Source organism: Bos grunniens, chromosome 2 (genome assembly GCF_055505025.1).
Source record: "Bos grunniens cultivar Pamir isolate PY7600 chromosome 2, Bosgru_T2T1.0, whole genome shotgun sequence".
In the NCBI taxonomy this organism is placed as follows: domain Eukaryota; kingdom Metazoa; phylum Chordata; class Mammalia; order Artiodactyla; family Bovidae; genus Bos; species Bos grunniens.
Window position 1 is genome coordinate 99660980 of NC_141166.1, and position 23043 is coordinate 99684022.

Genomic DNA, 23043 nt, shown 5'->3' on the forward strand with positions numbered 1-23043 from the left:
TGTTGAAAAGAAAGAGGGGTGTGGAGTAGGGAAATGGCTGAGTTCTGGCCCCTCACCCACTTCTTCACCTTTCCAGCTGCATCCTGTTCTCCCTCCAGTCCAGCTGCCACCTAAGATAAAGTGGCTGCTCTGCTCGAGCCTAAGGGCAAGGAGGGCAGCATGGATCCTGTTCTGAAGTGGCCCAGCCCTTGGGTGTGCCTGGACTATGCTGATTTGGTTGGGTTCCTGCTTTCCTTTCACCAGTGCCCATGTATCTTAAGAGTCAAAATGTGGTTGGAGACCTGTGGTGGGAAGGAATCTTCTGTAGGGTGGCTTTGAGGGTGTGGTTGGCCCGCCCTGGGGTGGCTCCCTTACCCCTGTCATTGGCTTGGGGCCACTGCTCTTTCATGTTAAGAGTTTATCGCAAATGATCCAGAAACATCAGGGCTCTTTCAACCCACAACAATCAAGTCTTGGTTAATTTTACCCCTGCAGTATGCTACAGCAACTGAAAAATATCCAGGCTGGGAAACAGCTGTTCTCACCCTAAACATTGGGAGCTTTTGAGAGCAGGCAAGGGCAGGGGTACTTTTCCTTCCTTGAGGATACAACTGATTTAACTTCCCTTGTAGCTACCATCCTGCAAGCATGACTTAGCAAAACTGATAATGTGGGTGAGAATAATAAAGATGGTCTTTCTCAGCTCTGCTTATGTTGTCTTTTGTATTTTCTTACAAAAGGCAAAGTTAGCATTGAACTTTGGTGATGATCCTGTATGTCAAAGATAATATCTCAGATTTTATTTTTCCTCATTTTATGTTTCTATAACCTATTACCCATTATCTGCAGATTTCCACATCCAGGGACATTGGTTCATGAATGTATGGATCTAGGTACCTAGACAATTAACAAAAACCAACAAAACATGAAGAGGAATGACTGTTGCAGGTTGCTTGTTGTTCTTAAGTTCTAACTGTGTAAGCACAGTTGCGTTATACATTATTTCATTCCCTGATGGAAGCTGAGCTGGCTTAAAACTGTAAGAGAGGTGTTGGAATGAAGTGAATATCATCTTGTCGACCATCATTAAGTTCCCTTAGAGTTTGGATACAAGATTAATCTACAGCTCAACACTTAAATCCAACAATAAAATTCTCTTGAGTGCACAAAGCATGATGACCAACCTTAAGGAGACCAGAGGAAGGCATGGCTTCCAAACATGCCCTGTGACTGTCAGATGGAACATGCTTCCAGCATTACTATGGAGTGTGCTGAAAGCACATCCAGTTTTTCTACGTCTCCTCGTGGACAGCAGGGTGTACTCCTGGGTCCTGTCTCTTGGGACACAGTTTACTGGGGCTTAAGATCTTTGTTTCAGCATGGATCCCTGATGACTGACCCTTGCGTTTGAATCCTGGTTTGTTTGTTTTTTTTATAAGAAACTACAGTTTTTATTTTGCTTTACAATAAGCAAAGAGCTCTGTATAAAAGCAGAACTTACAGTAGTGCCAAATAAACCAAATATTTACAGTGTTGCTATTAAAGTCTTACCTCTAAAGGAAGATTCAGTGTATTGGATGCAAATCACTCCTATGGAGTGTGCACAGACTGACGTGGTTGTGCCCCTGCCTTGTTTAATGAGAGCTTGCATTTCAGTTTCCCCCCAGCATCCAGGTAACTCTGCCAGCATGCCACTTGGGTTTTCCTTTATTTCAGCCTTCTGTGGGCATTGGACACATGGTGCCCTTCAAGCATGAGGCCTTTTTCTGCCTTTGGTGTCTCAGGTACCATTCCTAATGACATGGAAATAGGACTTGCTACAGATAATGATACTGTACCTTTGGATTCAGGTCAACAATTTCACCCTGTGCATTTGGTTTTTCCCTTTTACTGTTTTCTTAACCTGTCACAGTCTCTTAATTAGAATGTATTGCTAGGGGACAGGCAGCACTGTCAAACTTTGTGCATTTTATAAAAATACACAAAAGCACCAGACAAGCAGCTGTAATGCCAAGTCCTCCAGATTCGATACTGAAATTCCTGAGAGGGGTGTCTTCATTGTTTTCTTTCTTTGTTCCAGAAGCAAAGGCCGATAATGAACCGAGCTGTTCGCCGGCAGCTCAAGAACTGTTGACAAGACTGGGATTTTTACTGGGAGAAGGGATCCCAAGTGCCACACACATAACCATTGAAGAAAAAAATGAAACCATGGTAATGCCCGAGGAAGATACTGCATCTTATATCTGCTCGGAGGATGAATGACGGCATAATCGTCTTGCCTCCTCCCTGAGTAGGGAAGTTGTTGTTCAGACCAGATGAGTCTGGGCCATTGTGTATTGAAATTAAATTTCAACAGTTTGTTTGTGAACCTTTGTAGTAGGGAGTGGGGAGAAGCAGAGGGTGCAGACCTTACAAAAATGTCCACATTAACCTTCTGGTCACCACTCAGAGAAGAGTAACTGAATTGAAGTGGCCTAGAGAATTCCTTAGGAATGATACCACTTTTATCTTTATAGCACCATTCTTTTCATCCGGCTGCTTTGGTATGCACTTTCCTGTGCTTTTTTTAATTGGTTTAGACTTTGGAGGGTCAGTGGGGTGAGGAAAAGATTTATAGAAGATGAGTGGAAACAAAATAAAATAAGATCAAAAGGTTCATCTTCGGAAGAGCACTCCCCTTCCTAGGGAACGGCAGCCTGCCACATCCGAGATGAGAAGTGTACTTCTGAATAGCAATGAGGGGCCGGAGCCTCTGCCCCTTCCAGGGTCTCTGCGAGGGTGTCAGGCATTGATTGAGATCACAGTGGCCACCAGTCTCCTTCCCTGGATCGCAGAGCCCATAAATCTTCCAAAAATTGAATCAGGTTGTGGTGCTCATGATACATTACAAAAACAGAGTTCCCAGATTTTCCACACAGAGGTCAAAGAACCCATTTGTCTTCTGCAGAGTTTAAATGAAAGGAAGTCTGCCTGTTTGCTGTTTCTGCTTTACAAATGTTCATTCCCACTAAATTATTTCCAAGACTGCCCTCTTAAGAAAAAAGATCACAGGGAGGCGAACAGAACTAAGGGAGATTTCTCTTTTTAAATTTTGGAAGACTGTATATATTAAGATCCCTGGATTGTAAAAAAGAAAACCTGTTTTCCATTTTCTTGTTTGTTTTTCATGCTAAAACCATGAAGCTACAAAAGGGTGTGTAGACGCGCTAACTCCTCCTTCCGTTCGTCTTGCAGTGCACAGCTCTGAGCCAAGGCATCAGCCCTTGCTCCACTCTTACGAGCAGCACCGCCTCTCCTAGCACCGATAGCCCCTGCTCAACCTTGAATAGCTGTGTCAGCAAGACGGCAGCCAACAAAAGTCCCTGTGAGACCATTAGCAGCCCTAGCTCCACCCTGGAAAGCAAGGACAGTGGAATTATAGGTAAGACGCTCACTGCTCGGTCATGTGATGGCTCCATGCATTTCAGCCAGAGCATTCACCAGGCTCTTCTTAAGAGGGTTTTAGCATGTGCGGTCTGTGAAGGTCAGCCTGCCCGGACTACCCTGTCCTTTGCAGATAGAACTTCCACGGACAGCTGAGCGGTTGAAACATTGGCTTTTATATTCCTTCGTGTTTATTTGATAACCCTGGACGCATGTGGTAAAAAATTTTCCACATCAGGTCTGGCCTATGACATTAAAAAAATCTTCCCTTGTCACTAATCCACTTGATGGGTATTGGGTATGTATAGGACACACCACAGGACAATGAAGTCCCTGCATATTGAGAAGTCTTCCCAGCCAGATCTCAAGGTCACTGATTTTCCCACTTATGCCTATGTATTTGTTCTTTTGTTTCTTCTAATGGCATCTGACCACTGTCTGGAGGCCTGGAGGTTCTAAGTCCACCCCCCCAACACCCACACCCATGCCTGCAAAGTACATGTGGATGTGCTGAGCTGATTGTCTGGAGACACAGAGTATAGTCGTGACTCTTAGGCTGGTTGGCTAGGTGACGCGAATGTTTAATTGAGTTCTTTGCATACTTCTGAGGAAATCGTAAGTAAGGCTTCTGATGAGTTCAGTAGTTTCTTAGTCCCAGGTGCACAATAGAATCAACCAGGGAATTTAAGAGCCCTTGTTTTTACCTCCCATCCCAGAAGGAACGCGTTTGCATTTCTGCAGGTGGGCCTGGGTGGCTGTGCGTCCTGGTCTACAGCCTGCTCCCTTGGGGGTGGGCTGCTCCGGCTTCCTGTGCTCTCAGGCCATGCTGCTGCCTGACCCTGGTGCCCTCCTGCAGCTCAGCCCTTTCCCTGCTGCTGAGTGATGCACGTGTTTTTGAGGAATATTTTATGTTTTATTATTGGAAGGAGCCCCACTTCCTTCCACGTTAATATGTAACCAAATGCAGTGACATTTGAGCTCTTTGTTCTCTTCAGTCACCTGCAATTTCTTTCATATGTAATTTGAAAAACCAAACTGCAGGCTCATCCAGTTTGTCTTTTGGAGATTGCCTCAGAAGATACGTGTGATACCTGGACTGGGTTGTGAAGTTCTTGGTGTCGCCCCCTTAACAGCTCTTGTGAGGGGCCCCGCAGCAAGAGGAAGGCAAGCCTGTTCCCTGTTTTCTCTTGGATCAGGATTTTCAATGGATTTTTGTTTCATTTTTAATTGTCTCATTGAGATATAATTTCCATGCCACAGTATCATCCGTTTAAACTTTTGAGTGGCTTGTGTTTATTCAGAATTGTGCAACCATCACCACAATCTGATTTTGGAATATTTTTACCATTTCAAAAAGAAACTCTGTACTCTTAGAAGTCACACCTCATTTCCCTGCATACACCAGACCTACTCACTGGGCAATCTACTTTCTGTCTCTGCAGACTAACTGCATGTGACTGGTTTTTGTAGCAGGTCTGAATTTTCTTCACTCCACTTCAAGCCCTTCCAGTGAGCTTATTCTTCCAATTCCCTTTTAACTCTGCTTCCCCACCTGCTATTCTGTCTAACAGATTTTCCCCAGTGTTACTCCTGTTTTCATGTCCCGTCTGTCTCTGAAGTGTCGACCATTGATGGATCTGTGGTATTGATTCTGTGATGGCCAGATGACTTCCTTTACAGTGTTCTTAGCTCTTCTGCAATGCCCTTTTCTCCTCAGAGTTTGTCTTTTTTCAGGAAATTGGCCAGTGCTACAGATCTTTTAAAAAATTATTTGTTTTTGACTGCGCTGGGTCTTCATTGCTACACAAAGACTTTCTTTCGTTGTGGCCGTTGGGGCTGCTCTGCATCGTGGCGTGCAGGCTTCTCATTGTAGTGGTTTCTCTTGTTGCAGCACATAGGCTCTGGGCTCACAGGCTTTCGTAGCTGCCGCACACAGGTAGCTGCGACTCGCAGGCTCTAAAGCACAGGTTCAGTGGTTGTGGCGCATGGGTTAGTTGCTTCACAGCATGTGGAATCTTCCCAGACCAGAGATTGAACCTGTTTTCTCAGCATTGGCAGGCACATTCTTATCCAGTGCACTACCAGAGAAGTCCTAGTTTTTTATTATTATTTTTTTAATAGGATTTTTCTCTTCATTCTGTCTTGTGGCATTGACATGGCAGCTTCTGGTTATAACCAAGCCAGTTTCTTGTTTTGACAGAAAACTTTTCAGTGACAGAAAACGACCCACGTTCATTCTCTGACTCTTTCTCTTTCTCATTAAGAGATATTGCTGCAGTTTTAAAAGTGTCTTAAAGAGGGAAAAGTTGCTGGTTTGTTTTTTGTATTATCATTGAATGATTGAATTGCAGGAATATGAAGGCTCTCAATTAGTACTTGATTTAATATAGTCCCTGCTGAACCCAGAATAGTTCGTGCCCTTACAAGGTGCAGTCTGTATACCTCAATATTTTCAGTTTACTTATTCTTGTTTTGTTGTTTACTGTTGTCTCCAGTATTCTGGCCTAGAGAGTTCCATGGACCATACAGTCCATGGGGTCACAAAGAGTCGGATACGACTGAGCAGCTTTCACTTGCCACATGGTTAGGGGGGTCTCATCTATCTTAGTTCTGCTATCTACTGGGCTCCTAGCATGGCATTGGGAATGAGAAATTAAGGAAAGAGAATTATGGCTACTGTCAAGTTTCACTGAAGGAGGGAATGGTTTAGATGGTTTCTAGAGAAGCTGTGTGGGATTCCCATTCCCAGTCGGCGTCATCAGGTCTTTTCGTGCCATCTGTACTGTAAGCTGTGTCTTGTCGTGAAGCAGCTCATTTCATATCATTGAGGATGTCTTTCATTCCTTGACTCAGGTCAACGTGTTCTCTTAACTCAGCTGAACTTGAAAAATGGTGACGATTGAGATGAAAGTGGGAGGAAGTGGGAGGTGGTGGCTAAGTCCTTCTTTCAGCGAAGACCCCCTGCTGCGGGAGTTTGTGCTTCCTGCCTGGTTCCCTGAGCTCCTTTAGGGAGCCAGGACCGTAGGTGGCTGAGATGGAGAGACGCTGTGCTGGCGACAAGGTTCCTCTGTCCTCTCTCCTTCAGACCTGCACAACTAGAGCCTGTTGCCAGGGACACGTTGGAGGTGTAATAGGGAGAGGGAAAAAAACACCTTTCCTCTCCAGCAGACCTAGCCGCAGCTCTTTGAAAAGGTAGGCGTGGTTGGGCCAGAGGAGGAAAGAGCTTCCTCCTGAATTGATAACAGGGTATGCAGGTTCTGTCGCCTCTCTGGGAGCAGGCATCTGTGACTCAGTTGTGGTCTGGTGATTGCTGGGGGTGGAGCGTGAAGAACATGTCTGTCTTTATAAGGTGTAGCCTGGGAATGACAACCTTTGGGCATCTTAACTGTTCAACGGAGTGAAATAGTCAAGAACACAGCGATCCCAGTGGGCAGAGATGAAAGCGAGATATCTTGGCTTCCTGCTTTGGGAGGCCCGGCAGCTGCTTGTCAAACAGGCTGGTTAAGATTCATGTTCCAAGTTACACAGGGCCTAGAGAAGGGCGGAAGAGGCTTTCCACTTAATCTTCCATTTGAAGTTGTTTAAGACTCGTCAACTTATGGAGCTCAGGCTAGAATAGCAAAGGCTTGGGGGTGGGCTGGCGTAAAGAGTGTACAGCTGTCATGGCATTACAAGCTTTGCGGAAGTTGTAGGCTCCCATCCAGGGCTCAGACCTGAGTTCCATGTATAGCATTAGCACAGTTTATTTAGAGGAAACTTCTAACAGTGCTAAGCCATCCTTAAAAATTCCCAAACCTCCCCCTTAACCTCCCCCTTATTTAAGCCAACTTCAGTCATGCTGATACTATTCAGTCTAAATATTTTTGACCAACAGATGCTGTGAAGGGAAACTTGTGTTCCCACATGCCCAGACAGCCTTCTCAGGCTGCCACAGGGTGCCCGGCCTGGGTTCTGTTTCTACTGGTTTTGATATACTGCAGATGAAGAGAATTTCTTTTTGGAATTGCTTAGTAGGAGAAAGGGCAAGCCAATGACCAGTAGAGGAATTTATTGGACCCCTTCCCGTCTCTTGGAAAAGACCCTGATGCTGGGAAAGATTGAGGGCAGGAGGAGAAGGGGATGACAGAGGATGAGATGGTTGGATGGCATCACCAGCTCAATGGACATGAGTTTGAGCCGACTCCAGGAGATTGTTGGTGAAGAACAGGGAAGCCTGGCATGTTGCAGTCCATGGGGTCGCCAAGAGTCAGACACAACTTAGTGGCTTAAAAACAACATCTCCAGTCTCTTAGATCCCCTGGAGAAGGCAATGGCAACCCACTCCAGTATCCTTGCCTGGGAAATCTCATGGACAGAGGAGCCTGGCAGGCTGCAGTCCATGTTTGCAGAAGAGTCGGACACGATTGAGCAACTACACAGCCGCAAACTGTGGAGGCCAGGGCTCAGCAGAACCCTCCCACCTCCTGTCCCACCCTCACTGTGTCGTGCAGTTTCGCTTTATCCTATTTCAGGACCTCCAGGTTCTCCCAACATAAACTTCTTTAGACGCTTAATAATTCTGTCATGTAGAAATACTGTCTAAGCTAGATGAGATTAGCTGAATTCCCTACAATATCTTTTTTTTGTCCCTAAGGTAAAATTCCTTATTCTTAACATATTAAAATTATTGACATTACCTACGAGTTAGTGTCTGATTTTCAAACCTGCAATGTGAGAACCTCTAAATGTGTCACCAGCTGTACTCATTCACTTGAAGCAGCTTTTCAATTACTTGCTTTGAAAAGGAAGACTTTATAAAGAAGTTGCTTTTAAAGGTATTTCCTCCATGACTGGAAGAACATTTTTTTCTTAGTGACACTCTCTTGAATATAACTGGCTTCCAACTGTTACAAATGGAAAGTCATAAACTACGAACCCCAGCTTAGAAAAAAGTGAGGTACGGGCTGACCTTGGGAATATTGCAGGCTTGATTCCCATCTGCCATAGTGGAGTGAATGTTGCAATAAAACAAGTCACTGAACTCTTGTCGGTTTCGTAATAAGTGTAAAAGTTGTTTACGCTGTACTGTAGTCTGTTAAGTGTGCAATAGCATTACACTTAAGAAAAGGTACGTACTTTTATTAAAAGATACCTTATTCTTAAAAAATGCTGACCATCACCTGTGCCTTCAGCGAGTTGTTATCTTTTTTGCTGGTAGAGGGTTTGAAATATTTTGAGTTACCAAAATGTGATCCAGAGATATGAAGTGAGCACATGCTATTGGAAAAATGGCATGCTTGGATTTACTCAATGCAGGGTTACCACACAGCTTCAATTTGAAAAACACCAGTTTCTGCAAAGTCCAGTAAAGTATAATATGCCTGTATGTGTACTCATTCGAATCTGTGTAAAAACCCATCTGATTTTAAAAAGTCACTGAAAACAATGACTTAAAGCATTATTTGCTTTAAATGTATTGTTTGATTTTTATGTATGTTCATATGATCAGTATTTTATGTTTGTGTGTATTTATTTCAAAGAAATGGGCTATTTCAAAAGAAAGAGGATGGATATTGGATGAAGAGAAAGACACAAAACTCAGTTTTCCTATCAAGATTTAAAATGTTAATAAATCCTTCCTATCGATTAATGATAGAGGTGCTCAGGACAAGGATTTCCAGGTAGCAGTTTAAAGCATTCTGGCAGAAAGAGAGGCCTTTAGAAGTTAATCATTCCTTCCATTTGCTTTCTCTGCCATCTGCTTCTACCTGCTGCCACTTATAATCTCCAGATGACTTTGGTGGCGTGTTGGATTTGTTGAGACTGGTGTTAGAACAGCCCCATGAAGGGAGGGGAGAGGAGGGCATCCCACGTGGAAGATGGCCTGACCTCGTATCTTGCCTCTCACCCCACCATCTCCCCACCTCCTCCTGCCCTGCTCCCAGACAACTGAGCCACCACATTCCACCAGGCCAGATAGCTTTCAGGATGATTAAGTGCTCAGAATTTGAAAAGGGTGAAGCAAGACTCTGTGTTTCCCCTTTCTCTAGGGGGTGGGGGAGGGAGCTTACATTTGTTCCCCACCCTGCTCGCTTTGAAACAGGGAGGCAGGTATACATTTAGGGAGGGGAATATCGTCACAGAAACATTGCTCCTACACAAGTGGCTTGTGGTGAAATACTGACACTTGATTACGATGCTGCTGTTCCTTGCTAGAGTTTGATAATATTTGTTTTTCTGCCCAGTTGCTTAGGACATAAAGAAAAGTGACTGTGGGCTGACTTTTATCTTCCTGCGTCTCTCTTCTCTGCTCTCCTAGGCCTGTAAAATCAGAGTAGTGCCAGAGGAAGCGTTAGACCTTTCATTTCTTGAACTTTGGGCCCCAGGGGAGGTGATCAGATGCAGAAGGAGGCACACAAAGAGGAATTAATTGTACTTTATTTTCATTTTTAACTTGTTGTAAATCCTGCCCTTTTGATTTTATGCTAATACTGCTTTGTTGACACCTGTATTGCCCTGCTTGCTACTAAATTGAAATGCTTTGAAATTGATTTGGTAATAACTATTTAGAGTGTTTCAAATCTGTGTTAATATTCATTTTGCTACACTGCCTGCAATTTAAAAAATCATCCTTAATTATAGAAGCTCTTTAATCTCTTGGGTGAAGGAGGAGAATTTGCCTTTACATATATTATTCAGTAAGGCACTTAATGGGAAAGAAGTCCTTGGTGGTGGTGTGAATCAACAAAGCGCCCACTGCCCTTGTATTCAGACCATGGTTGGAGTTTCCAGGCTGTTTTGTCTGAAGCATTTATGGGCACCAACTGCATACCAGGAGCACATTTGTTGAGTGCCGGGACGCTAGAGATAGTTACAGTATCTGCTTTAAAACTTGTCTCCCTGTGGAATGAAAGAATGGTCTCCTACAGTTGAAGACTTGGGCAAGTTGTCAATTGCTGAAAAGGGTGTAAGACACGGCAGTGCCCTGCAAGGGCAGGTGCTTCCCGTGGATAATACCAACCACTAATAGTGAGTGCCTTATGCTCTTTCCTGGAAGAGTCTGGAACTCTGTGGAGTCAGTGGACTAAATCAGAAGTCCCGTTGTCTAGGCCTTCAGTGCTGAGGGTCTGTGTAGCTGAACTGGTACACAGGGACATGTGCTATTGCCGAAAAACTTGATGTTGTTCCAGTCCACAGGCTTCTTTGTGGAGGCTGCTACCCGCCCTTTCAGACAGAGTCTGGAGCCAGTGGGCGAGGCTGAGGCTGGCCGGTGTGGCCTGCCCGCCCTCCCCTGTGCCCTGCCCCAGCTGCCCCTTCAGGTGTCTCTGCCTCAGAGGCTGGCTGAGCACTGCTGGGACCACATGGCTGTGACTCGAGTCCCGGCCTAGCCGCCTGGCACAGCAGAGCGCCTTGTGCAACGTGGTGGGCGCTCAGCGGAGGTTTGGAGCAGAGACCTGCCTGTCACAGGACCCTCGGCGGTTCCCCAGGGCTGTCCAGAGGAGCCTCATGCTTCTGTCCAGGCAGAGTGGCAGGAAGAGAAGCCAGAAAGCCCCGTGGAGCCAGAGGTAACTCAGGGCCCCCTGCCTGCATCGTGCCAGGTGAGCACGCATCAGCCCGAGTGCCTTCACTGGAAGCTGTGCCTGCCGGGCTGTGGAGGGTGAGAACGTCATCCAGGCCGACGAGCCTCAGACTTTGTTCCTGTGGTTTGTTAGTGTGTGGGCGGGGCGGAGGGAGAAGCCCTGGCTGGCATTTCTGGGAGGTTTCCTGCAGACTGGGTTCATCTTTGCAGTCTTCCCCGGTGTCTGCTGGGGAGATCCAGTGTGTGGCCTGGCAGCCTGAGTGTGCAAGGTGTGAGTGCACAGCAGAGGAGGGCAAGCTGCTGTCGGGTCCGGAGCAGCAGGGAGTGGGCATGTGGCTTCTTGGACCTGTCACCTTGATCTTTCCCTGGTCTTGATCTTGGTTAGACGGTGTTCCCCTCCCAGAGTTGCTAGTGATCTTCATCCGGTTGGGTCCAAGAAGGCGGTGTCTGCACTAGCTGGATTTTCCTTTTTTATTCACTTCTTCTCTTCTCTTTCATAAGCAACCAGTCACTTTTTTTGTTTGATCTTTAATTCACTGGTCCCTTATTTTAACTTTTAAACTCCTCCTCTCAACCATTAAACTGGATATAGAAGTTGAAAGGTGTTTGTCTGGGTTTTGTTAGTGGTATTTTATTTTTCTTCAGTTGAAAGGGGGAGGACAGCATTCTCATGATATAGGAGGCACCTGATGTGTGCCCTTCTATCTGCTTTTTCTCCACCACCTACGGAGAGACAAAGGGCTGTCTTCATAGATCCCTGGCTTTGAAAATGGAAAATGCAGGACAACCTATGGGATGCTTAAAAACTTTTTTTCAATTTGGGGGTGTTTAAAAATCTTTTCAAAATGTATGTTTTGTGTATGTTTCATATTATAATAAATTAGTATAGTCCGTGAACATAATTTATAAATACATGTATGCAAGATGTGTGCACAAGTTTTTCTAATCCTGTGATTGGAATAGTGCAGAGCATCATTCTGGAGCCCAGTGAGGCTCCAGGTGTTCTAGGGCTTTCTTGCCCATGGGACTGTTAGAAGTACTGAGTGAGATATGACGGAGGTTTAGAATAGGGCCTGTGTACTGTAAGCACTATTATAATATTCACGTTAACCACTATTATTGTTCTTATTTCCTAGGGATGCTTATTTATTTATAGTCCGTTCCTCCCTAGTGGATTTGAAATGCTCATATGCTATGCTATGCTAAGTCACTTCAGTCGTGTCCGACTCTGCGTGACCCCACAGACGGTAGCCCACCAGGCTCCCCCATCCCTGGGATTCTCCAGGCAAGAGTACTGGAGTGGGGTGCCATTGCCTTCTCCGGAAATGCTCATAGGCATTTACTAAATTGAGATTTTTCTTTTTCAAAGAAGGTATGGGTGGAGGAGGGCTTCCCCGGTGACTCAGCAGTAAATAATTCTCCTGCCAAGGCAAGAGATGCAGGTTTCAATCCCTGTGTTGGGAAGATCCTCTGGAGGAGGAAATGGCAACTCGCTCCAGTATTCTTGCCTGGAAAATCCCATGGACAGAGGAGCCTGGCAGGCTACAGTCCATGGGGTTGCAAAGAATGGGACACAATTTAGCGATTAAACAACAACCGCAGCATGAGTTGGGGAAAAAGAGAAAAGATGAAGTCAGAAGTCAGGTTGATAAATAAGATTTTATTAATCTTGCTTTAAAATGGGCAGCAAGTTTTACTCAGGACTTGGAGCCAGTGTAAAGAGGGAAACACAAACGTACACGATGATGTCTGGAAGGTAAAGACAAACACGTGCCCATTCCTAGTAGTGGACCCAGAGAGAGAGCCTCTGTGGGTCCTTAAAAAGTTGAGAAGCCAGAGTTTGAACCCATGCCCCTTGCACTTTTCACCTCTTGTCTTTTCCTGAGCTCAGAGAGAGAAGAATTCAACTCTGCCTATGTATACGTTTGATACCAATGGCCCTTAGTTCCTAAACAATTCTGGACTGATGCCATGGTCAGACTATTTCCTGGTGTTCTTTTAAACCTACAACTTGATTTAGATCCCACCAAACTACTTTTTGGACCCTGAACTTTACTGTTTATTTTTTGAAATTCTGTTTTAAGTGAATATTAACATAGAACCTTCAATAGGCAAAGAGGGGATGAGGGGAAGGCTGGGAAGGAGAAGGAGGGAATTGTTTTATTGCAGTGCCATATAGAGCACAATGTTTAATGACTGAGTGGGTCCCTGTCTCTGCTTCCCCCACCTCCCAGGCAGCCTCCCAGCCTTCCCTGACTCTCCCTCCTGGCTCCCTCGTGACTGGCCTTTCTCCACTAGCCGCTGCCCGGGAGCTATTTTTAACAAGGCAGGTTTCATGAACTGCAAAATACTTTTTAGCCACAAATACTTCTTTTTTAAAATTAATTAATTTATTTTAATTGGAGGCTAATTACTTTACAATATAGCCACAGTTACTCTTACAGAACTCCTTTTACATGATGAGAACTGTGCAAAGCAAAGGGAGTTTTAACACACACTGTATGTGCAGTCAGAGGGTAATGGGAATAGCACTAACTTGTGTGTGTGTCAGTTTGGTTAGTTTTTCCCCAGTGTGTTTCCATATCTATAAAGTCGTGTTGATGGTTCTCAGCCTTTCCACGTCTTCTCACATGTTGTGGTGATCATGTACGTGTCTTAACATGATTTGAAGGTGCTTTGGAGGTGGTACAGCCGTGTGCATGAGTGAAAAGTGAAAGTGAAGTTGCTCGGTCGTGTCCAACTCTTTGCAACCCCATGGACAGTAGCCTGCACCAGGCTCCTCTGTCCATGGGATTTTCTAGGCCAGAGTACTGGAGTGGGTTGCCATTTCCTTCTCCAGGGAAGCTTCCCGACCCAGGGATTGAACCCAGGTCTCCCACATTGTAGACAGACGCTTTACCATCTGAGCCACCAGGGAAGGCCTGGGTAAATGTGCTGTTACTTCTGAGGAAGATGACCCACTGTCCCTACCTAAAAGGAGTTTTCAGGTTACATGGAGAGTTAGAAGTAGTATCACATGTGAGTAAATGAGCAAATCTAATTTAATATTAACTTACAAGGCACAGCCTAACCTCGTAGCTTGATAAAACATAACGCCTAATAAGTCACTCGTTTTACAGAATCCTGCCTATTTGCAGCGTGACTGAGACCCAGCCTGAGTGATGATGAAAGTGAAGTGAAAGTGGCCAGACTTAATTGACGAACACTGGCATCTATACTGGGCTTCGCTGGTGGCTCAGATGGTAAAGAATCCGCCTGCAATACAGGAGAACCTGGGTTCGATCCCTGGGTCAGGAAGATCCCCTGGAGAAGAACGTGGCAACCCACTCCAGTATTCTTGCCTGGAGAGTTCCACGGACAGAGGAGCCTGGGGACCATGGGGTCACAAAGAGTTGGACTCAACTGAGTGACTTTCACTTTCTTGGCATCTGTACTACTTAAAGGAACAAGATGATAGAATTTTTCGGTTGTTAAGGGGCTTTTCAAGATTATCCAGGCTCTGGAAAATGTCAAATAGCCCTCATTTTTCAGAGTCTTTTATTTTAATCATCATATTTAGGGTGTTGCCCTGTGTGGTCAACTTGAGGGTGACTGTGTTAGTTTAATCAGAAGTATATTCCTGTTAGCCTGGAAGAACAGGTGTTTTTGAGTAGCAGGTCATTTGTTTTAAGAGCTGCTTTCCCTTTCTTGGAGGCTGTGGAGTTGTCCTATTTGTTGTGCTTCTTAGGTTGGATGGGGAAACTGGGGCCTTGTCTGCCCCCCCAGATCTATCTCAGTGCTTCATCATATCTGAACCGAGATGAAAGTTCACTGCCTGGGCTGCCAGGTGGCAGCCTGACCTGGGATCCCAGGGAAGAAGGCTGTGAAGTGGGGCAGTCTTAGTGGAGTGTCTTTGCGGGAGGGGCCTGGCTTCAGAGCGTCTCACCTGCCTTCCTTGCACCAGGGGCGAAGGTGGATGCTGGAATGCATCTCTTAGGTGAACTTCATAAGGGTGGTGGGAGAGTCTCCTACTTACAGACATAAAGTTATATAATATTCTCCTTTTGAAATTGCGGCCCCATCTAGGACCTCTCTTCCCAGCTGCTATTCCCAGCTGGGAACCTTTCTCCTCCACAACACCCCCCCCACCCTCCCCCCACCGTTCCCTCCCTCTCCCTAACCTGAATGATGCCACTTGTCAGGGCCTGGGCACTTGTGGCCGAGCTGACAGGACTGGGTCTTCAGCCTGTCCCTGCAGTCCACGAGCCCTGACCAGACTGTCCTTGCCTGGCTGCTGCTGGGGCCCCTGAAGTCCTGCTTCTGCTGCTGTCATTTGTAACATGAAGTAAGGAGTCCCTGTTCCCACTGCTTAAGGTCTGAGACAGAGGTTTGATTCAGAAGTGCATGGCACTCAGGAAGAGCAAATGAAGAAGAACATCACTTGGACCTTGTTTTTCACCTTAAGAATATGATCCCTCAAATAAAACAACCACAACCTAAAAACCAGATCAGTCACCTCCACCCTGGAACTGTAACTTAGATGTTGGGGTTGTCTTGGAACCCTGCTAATTACAACCTGCCTGCAGGAAAAGCATTTTGAGTCCTGAGCATTGGACTTCTAAATGAAAGTTTGTGACACAATCATAGCTTATTAAGAGATTATCATTAGCAACTAATTATGATTGAGGCAATAATCTCATTAATAAATTAAGGTAATCCTATGAAACCCTTAGCACAATCCCTGATATACAGTAACCTTCAGGAGATACTAGCTACTGTTATTACTAGCACCACTTATTTTTAGGACGGAAAGAGTCACACTTAATAAACGGATGTTCATATGAATGGCCCATTTAAAAAACACTCACAATGAAGACTGATCGATTCCAAATAGATGGAGAAATTAGTAGTAATCCTCCTGCTAGAATACTTGGAAATGCTGGGAGTCCCCTAAGGGTGTGACGGGCCCATCCCAAATCAGCTTACACTTTGGTTAGAGACTAAATGCCCGAAATCCTGAACCAGCAACAGTGAGAATAAATGTCCTGTTTCTGTAGTTTGAGCTCATCCATTGAATAAGCAAACATTTACTGAGCACTGAGTATGGGCCAGGCCCTGGGCTGTGCAGAAAAGGAAGGGATCAGCTAATGGTAAATCCTCTAAGGAGGCTTTAGCACATAGGAGGGATTTTTAAACAAGGAGGGAGCAGTGGATGATAAGTCCAGGAGCAAAGACAGTTTTAAAATTGTGGTAGGATACCCTGCAGTCACATCACAGGAGGAAATTGTTTTGTCTTTATTTCCAAACCATAAAGAGCATTGTAAAAATAAAACCGCTTCAGACCCTTTGATCCCAGATAACAGACTCTGTTGGAGCTAATTCACCAGCCTGCTGATAAAGTGTGTATGTGATGAAGCAGCTTAATCCAGGCGTCTGGGTCCTGAATACACTCTCACCCAGTGTGCTCCCATTGAAGTCTTGCAGTTAAGGGCCTGGGCCACTGGGATCCGAATAGAGATCAGGAGACCTGGCCTCTGTTCTCAAGGACACAAGCCAGTGTTGGGCCTATGGCGGGACCTGTGTTTGCAAGTGGATCACATATGGCTCAGTATCTTTAAGTCGGAAGTGGCTGTTTGTAGATTTATAGAGTGGATGTTGCCCTATTTCTCCTTTTTTGCCAAGATGCTTTCCATCCTGGTTTTCTTGGAAGAGGTTAAATATTAATTCTGCCATCAAGTATCCCCTCCCATGCTTATGTATTCCTGTCCCTGGTTTCCTCAAGGTTTCCATCCTAGGCTGCTAAAGAATTAAAGTCAAGTTGGCGTCTCTGGATGTCTTGAACAGATGTTATAGTGTTTGAAGTCTAAGGATTAAACTTCTGTCTGATTTTATCATTGATTTTGTTTTATAGATTTTCCTCCTACATCATTCCTGCATTAACCATTGTACTGCCCTGCCCCTTCTCTCTGTGCACAAATGTTATTAATTTGGGAAAAATACTTAAAGCTTCAAAGGAATTTAATGAGATTTGAATTCTTCTGTGAGCAATTCATCTTTGTTAAAAGGCAGGATATATCATTTCCAAACTACATAGATTTGCTCTTAGCTCTCAGATACTCTTAGACAGTTTTTTCATTATCTTCTTATCAGAGTTTTCTTTTCCCTCCCCTGTAGAATGATTTAGCAGTTTATTTCCCCTGATAAGCACCATTCTTCTAACTCACGAGAATACACTGTATGAAACAGAGTTCGATAACAATCTGCACAGACCAGAAAACCATTGATCATGCGGACGGTGTGTGTGTGTCTGTGTGTCTGTGTGAGCTCTCAAGAGCCCCAGCTATTCCTGGCTTCCTTCAAAGTATTTTGGTCTCTCATTTCAGCCACAATTACAAGTTCATCGGAAAATGATGACCGGAGTGGCTCCAGTTTGGAATGGAATAAGGACGGAAGCCTAAGGTTAGGGGTACAGAAGGGAGTGCTCCATGACCGCAGGGCAGATAATTGCTCCCCAGTGGCAGAAGAGGAGCCCCCTGGGCCAGCGGAGAGCGTGCTGCCCAAAGCCGAAGCCTCAGTTGGAGATGGTCCGGTCCCTTATTCTCAGAGCTCCAGCTCGCTAATAATGCCACGGCCCAACTCAGTTGCAGGTAAGGCCACGCCTCTCCCTGGAAGGGTGACCTCGCTGGGTCTGAGGTGCCCACTGCTCACTTTCTTCATGTGGGAATCTAATCCAGACACAAGCCACCCTTGTGATAATGGGTCAGGCACTTAACTTTTGCAGGCCTTACTGTACCCATCTGTAAGCATGATGGTAAACCCATATGTAAACATAAAGCTGCATTTAATGGTCATTAAGTGACCTTTCCCCTCTAGAATTCTTTAAATTTAATACTTAGACTATATCGGTCTTTGTATATGAGGGAAGAAAGGACCAAAAACTCTGTCCTTGTTTTTTTTTTTAAATTGAAGGATAATGCTTTACATAATTTTGTTATTTTCTGTCAGATTATTTTAAGCCTGAGTTAATGCAGGATTTACAGCTTAATCAAGGGAAATCATTGTTTAGAATGAATTTGTTAATATCAGCTCAAAGAATTTCTTTTTTTGTGCCATTCCCCTGAATTTTCATTACAATTTACTTTTAATTTTTAATTGGAGGATAATTGCTTTACAATGTTGTGTTGGTTTCTGCTGTACAATGTGAATCAGCCAAATGTACGTATATATCCCCTCCCTCTTGAACCTCCCTTCCACCCACCCCTCAAAAGAGTTTCTAATCCAGCTTTCGAACTAATTTTCTATAGTTGAGGCTCATCATATAGATGGGAGATCCAGTTTTGTATAATTCTGTTTTAAGGGAGCTCACGGTTTAAAACATGAGCAGCAGAAAAGCAAGTTCTCTCTCAAGGAAATGGAAACAGGCCAGACAGTCATGTCTCAGCAAGATGAGGCAGCTGGAGCTGAGAAGAGAATGTGAAAGGGGTGACTGGTGCTGGCTGACTGGTCAGTGGGTGCTAGTTCACAGTGGGCGGGGAAGGGAACCCTACGTCTGACCTGCTGTGCCTGCTTCAAGGTCCCAGATTTCTACACTCGGTGCTCTTCTGTTGAATTTAGAAGAGGAACTTGTTTTGATCATTGTTTGTTATCAATGAGATGCTTACGATTTCTCCTCTGCCAAGGGCTGGACCCAGGATCTCTCTTCCCACATCAAAAGGTTTCTCTGTGACTCTGTACTGCCCCTTTGGGATGGGCCAGGCTACTCTGATTGTCACTGGGTGTGTTTTACAGTGGATCTCCGAAGTGGCTGATAAATATACGGTTCTAATGGAAGAATTCTGAGACACAACTCTAAATTCACTTTCAAAGCAAGTAAAATGGCCTTGTTCCAGAAGAGGGATTTGGTGTGCCTGCCAGAAGGAAGTACTGAGAGCTTTATGTGTATTAAATGTATTGAACGAGGGTTCTTCCAGAAGGCAGTGTGTCCGCCCACCACCGTTTCACCATCTACGGCATAATATGTTGCACCCATGGCATTTTAGACCCTTTTTACCTGGATATGATGAAAGGTTCATTTGTATTATCCCAGGACTTCATAGCTATATTGACTTCAACAAAATGGCAGACTTGTATTCAATTTAATGCAGCTATTTTAAAATTAGGAAACACATTAATAAATTAATTTAACAGTGTTAAAAGGACCCCTTTCGGGTTATGTTTTCTGCTTGATGTTCTTTTATGTGGTTTCCTGCCATGTGAAGTGATAGTGGGTGTGAGCTGAGCATTTCCAGGAGACTGCAGTGATTATAGAACAGGGCTTTCTGATTTCTGCTGTGCTCATTCATTAGCTTCTACGGATGCACTTGAACCGGACCTCCTGTGGAGTTGGGAGGGTTTTATCTCTGGGCTTGAGCAGTGACTGCTTAGCCTAATGGGTTTGCTCATTTCTCCCATGTTGCATATTTTATAAACTAAAAGCATATTTTGGAAGGAAATAGGAAAGTGCCTTACATTATAGTATCTGCTAACAAGCTAGGAGTCTGGTAGATTCTTCATTGCCTACCCTTTTACCCCTAAAGCTGAACTTTAGTTAGGTGGGAATGGTGGAACTCCCCTGGTGATCTAGTGGCTAAGACTTTTCACTTCCAGTGCAGAGGGGCTAGGTTCCATTCCTGGTCAGGAAACTAGATCCCTCAAACTACAACTAAGAGTTCTCATGCCAAAAAGATCCCTCATGCTGCAACTTAAGATTCGGTGCAGCCAAATAAGTAGATTTTCTTTTTTAAAGAGGGAATGGCAAGATTTTTCAAATATCATTGAAAAGAATAAAAGACTCATGTTATAGACTATATGCAGTGCTGTTTATCTAGGGATTAGAAGGCAGGTTGCTACAAACAGAGCAGTAGGCAACACTTGGTGGTGGACTGAAGTAAGGTGGGAAGGACCGTATACTGAAATCTCTTGAAAGTGTTTGTATGTCAAGATCCATGTAAACACAGAGAAACTGCCATTTGATAGGAAAGGTGTTTTGGTATGTGAAACAGAATAAGGACTAAACAAGGGAAAGACAGGTGATGCCAGCTTCCCCAAGGGGCATAGTTTCCCTGGGGGGTGAGGATATGGAAACAAGTTCCAAAGGCTGCCTGCCTTTATTGTCACTAAGCCTGTTACAGAGAACTGGAGCTGTTGCTTCATTCTTAACTGTCTCATACAGTGGAATTTTTTGGTCAAAGGTTATAAAAGTAAGTTGGCTAGGTTTGGTGATTGTTTGCTATACAGAGATTTTCTTTGGCAAAGCATTTGTTGAAGTAGAATTGATTTAGAAAGCTGCAGTCTCATTATTATTGTATATACCACATCAAAATACATAACACAGACACTTTATTCCTTCATTAAAAAGCAGAATGAGAAGCCTTTAAAATGATACCTTGGATAATCAAGAAGTTGGATAATTGAGCTCTACCTTTTTGGACTACTGTTTTTTTTTTTTTTTTTTTGTCTTTTGTCTTTTGAAATACTTTCTAAGTAAATCACAGAACACTGGTTAGTTTAGGAAACCAACAAACAGAATTACCAGTCAGTTTTCTTGAGACTCTAACTGGTAATTGCCTTGGACTTAATGGCACTTACCTTTGGTAGGTTAATCCATGGGGTTTTAGTAGATGTTCCCTTTGCTCAGCTTAGACAAGTCTCCCTCTGCTTCTCCATCTACCCATTCCACCCCCACCAAAAAACCCTCTTTCCTGCAGCATCTTAAAATGTACTTCTCACCCAGATGTTAGACACAATGTATGTATGCCATGAGTGTATAATTAATTTAATTGTAGAGGTATTAGCAGTAGATTTATTGCAGCACGAAATTATTGCTTTCCCTCTGATTTTTCTGGGCCCTGAATAGTTCAGGCTTTTGAAAGCATTCATTATTTAAATACCAGAAGTGAGCTAGTTTTTGTAGCGTCTGAGAATTCCTAGGGGTGTGTGAAAGGACAGCATGTTGTCGTCCTAGGGTGTCGCCTGGGCGTGGGACTGAACACCTGCAGTGGCACGGCTGCCCCTCTCCCATCACTCTCAGTGGCTGTGATGACACTTTATACGGTGGAGGGAGCCAGCAGCTGGTGGCTTGCAGCCCTGATGAGCAGCGGTCCATTTCGAAGCAACGTGTTCATGTTTAGCATAGACCTCTGGAGTTGCTGGGCTGCTCTCTCCCCTACTTTGGAACTGAAACTGTAGTCACTGAAAACCTGCAAAGAGGTATTTCAAACCTCCTATCTCCTGCCTCTGCGTCAGACTTGGGCTTTTTTGCAGTCCTTTCGTTGAAGCACTCTTTATAGTCTCTTCTTCTTAAGCCTTTGGTTGTCAAAAAGTTCTGAACTGAATGTCATGTTTTAAGGGGTCAGGATAAGGAGGTAAGTGGAAAGCCTTTGGAGGTTATAGGCGTCTCTGTGCCCTCTGGGGTTGAGGCAGCAGGTCAGACAGTCTGGGCTCTCCCAGCTCTGAACCGAACCAGCCTGTGGCCAGAATATAGCTGGGGTTACTCGTTCTGTCTCAGCCTTCAACATGTAAGTGTGTTCACAAGGAGGTGTGCCGAAGAGGGGTCATTTGCAGAGCCCCGAGTCAGAGTCCCAGGTCCCAGGTGGGAGCCTGGAAATGCGTTCTAAGCGGTGTGACTATAGGGAGTCAGGGACATGGGTGTGGTCCCGCTGGCCATCTGGGGAGTTTCCTGTGCCCTGGTTGTGAAGGACCTGGAGAGAAGCTAGATGTTGCCTTGGAGTCCCAAACCTTAGGCTCACTTGCAAGTCCTGCATAGGGAATTAGTTGTATCCTTCTAAGAGGAAAGATTTGTGTGGAGTATTGACGTACTGTGTGCAGCACATGTGAACAGGCTGTGGATATGCACTGAAGAAGCGTCAGTGTGTGTTGCCGTAGGGTCGAGCTGTCTGAGGTTTCTCTGTGGCCTCAGACATTGAGCGGGGCCAGTTGGCCTCTGGAGACTGCAGCAGAGTGGATGCACTGTCACAGAGCCAGGCCACGAGCCACCCATGTGCCTGCTGAATGGAGGAGTGAGAGGAGCTAGTGCCAAAAGTGCGGAAGAAAAGGACTGAGGCCTTAGGAGGGGCAGTAGGAAGGGCCCAGACCAGGCAGATGGTGCTGGCCGGTGGTCGGCTGCTGCATCCGAGCCCATGGGGTAGCCAGAGGGTTTTCAGCAAGCAGATGGCCCAGCTTGACTCTGTCCTTCGAAATTCTGTCACACTGATGATCTCACCACTCTTAGAAGCTTTAGCCCTGGAAATAGGAACTCCCTCTCCCTCATTGTTCCCCCTCAAGTGATGTCTGTATCTCTGTAAGATAATCATATGTCTAGGATCGTCATTATTTTTATAATGGGCTCCTTAACCCCCAAACCAGATTGGGTTTGATTTTATGTAGATTTTTTTCATTGTGACCTAGAATATATAAATAGGAGAAGGTTCCTTTTTTAAGATGGAAACATGAACTGTGTATTTGCTTTAAAAATTTGCTAAGATGTAACAAAATTATTTTATACCGATTATTTTTATAATTCACCTTATATGTGCTTGACTAGATCCGTAAAACTTTTTTAACATGTAACTGTGTGCTGTGACTCTTACTTATTTGATCAGAGGAAAATGTGATTACTTATTTTTAGAAGTGAAAAAATACATAAACATAATATAGTATAATATATAATCTATAATGTATACATAAAAATTTGAAGCTTTCTGATAAAGTCCACTTGGTTACTTTTACTGCCAAGAGCTGACTTTTAGGGTTCTGAGCCCTGGGGAATTGTCCATGCAGAATGTGCTCACCTAGTTAGCAGAGCTGGAATTCTAGTGACAGCGTAAGACTCTCTGGAGCTGCAGAGATGAAAAGTCACTGTGCTGTGTGTTTGCAGTCAGTACTGAAGCGTTACTGAGTTTCACTTGATTCAGGTTTCTTCTAAAAATTTCTGGTGAGGTCTGTCTCTTTCCTGGAGTAATGGAGATTCTGGCAACTGTATCAACATGACTTTGGCTCAAGAATGAGGAGCTCTTGGTTTTGTCCACTTCTTAATTAAAAACACTGACAGAAAAACAAATGGGGGC

The 23043-nt window shown here is 44.6% G+C and overlaps 1 protein-coding gene across 38 annotated transcripts in view; it reads left to right on the forward strand.

Moving 5' to 3' along the window:
• Window positions 1-23043, forward strand: part of TANC1 (tetratricopeptide repeat, ankyrin repeat and coiled-coil containing 1) — a 341829-nt gene that overhangs the window by 261233 nt on the left and 57553 nt on the right. For 22 of the 38 annotated variants that reach the window (XM_086355114.1, XM_086355089.1, XM_086355126.1 and 19 more), the window contains 3 exons: window positions 2060-2190; window positions 3214-3400; window positions 17323-17586. In XM_086355114.1, coding sequence (XP_086211240.1) covers window positions 2060-2190; window positions 3214-3400; window positions 17323-17586 — 582 coding nt within the window. Of the gene's footprint in view, window positions 1-2059; window positions 2191-3213; window positions 3401-10691; window positions 11039-17322; window positions 17587-23043 lie in introns of those variants that run through there. The other 16 variants (XM_086355118.1, XM_086355139.1, XM_086355121.1 and 13 more) reach the window with 6 other exon arrangements.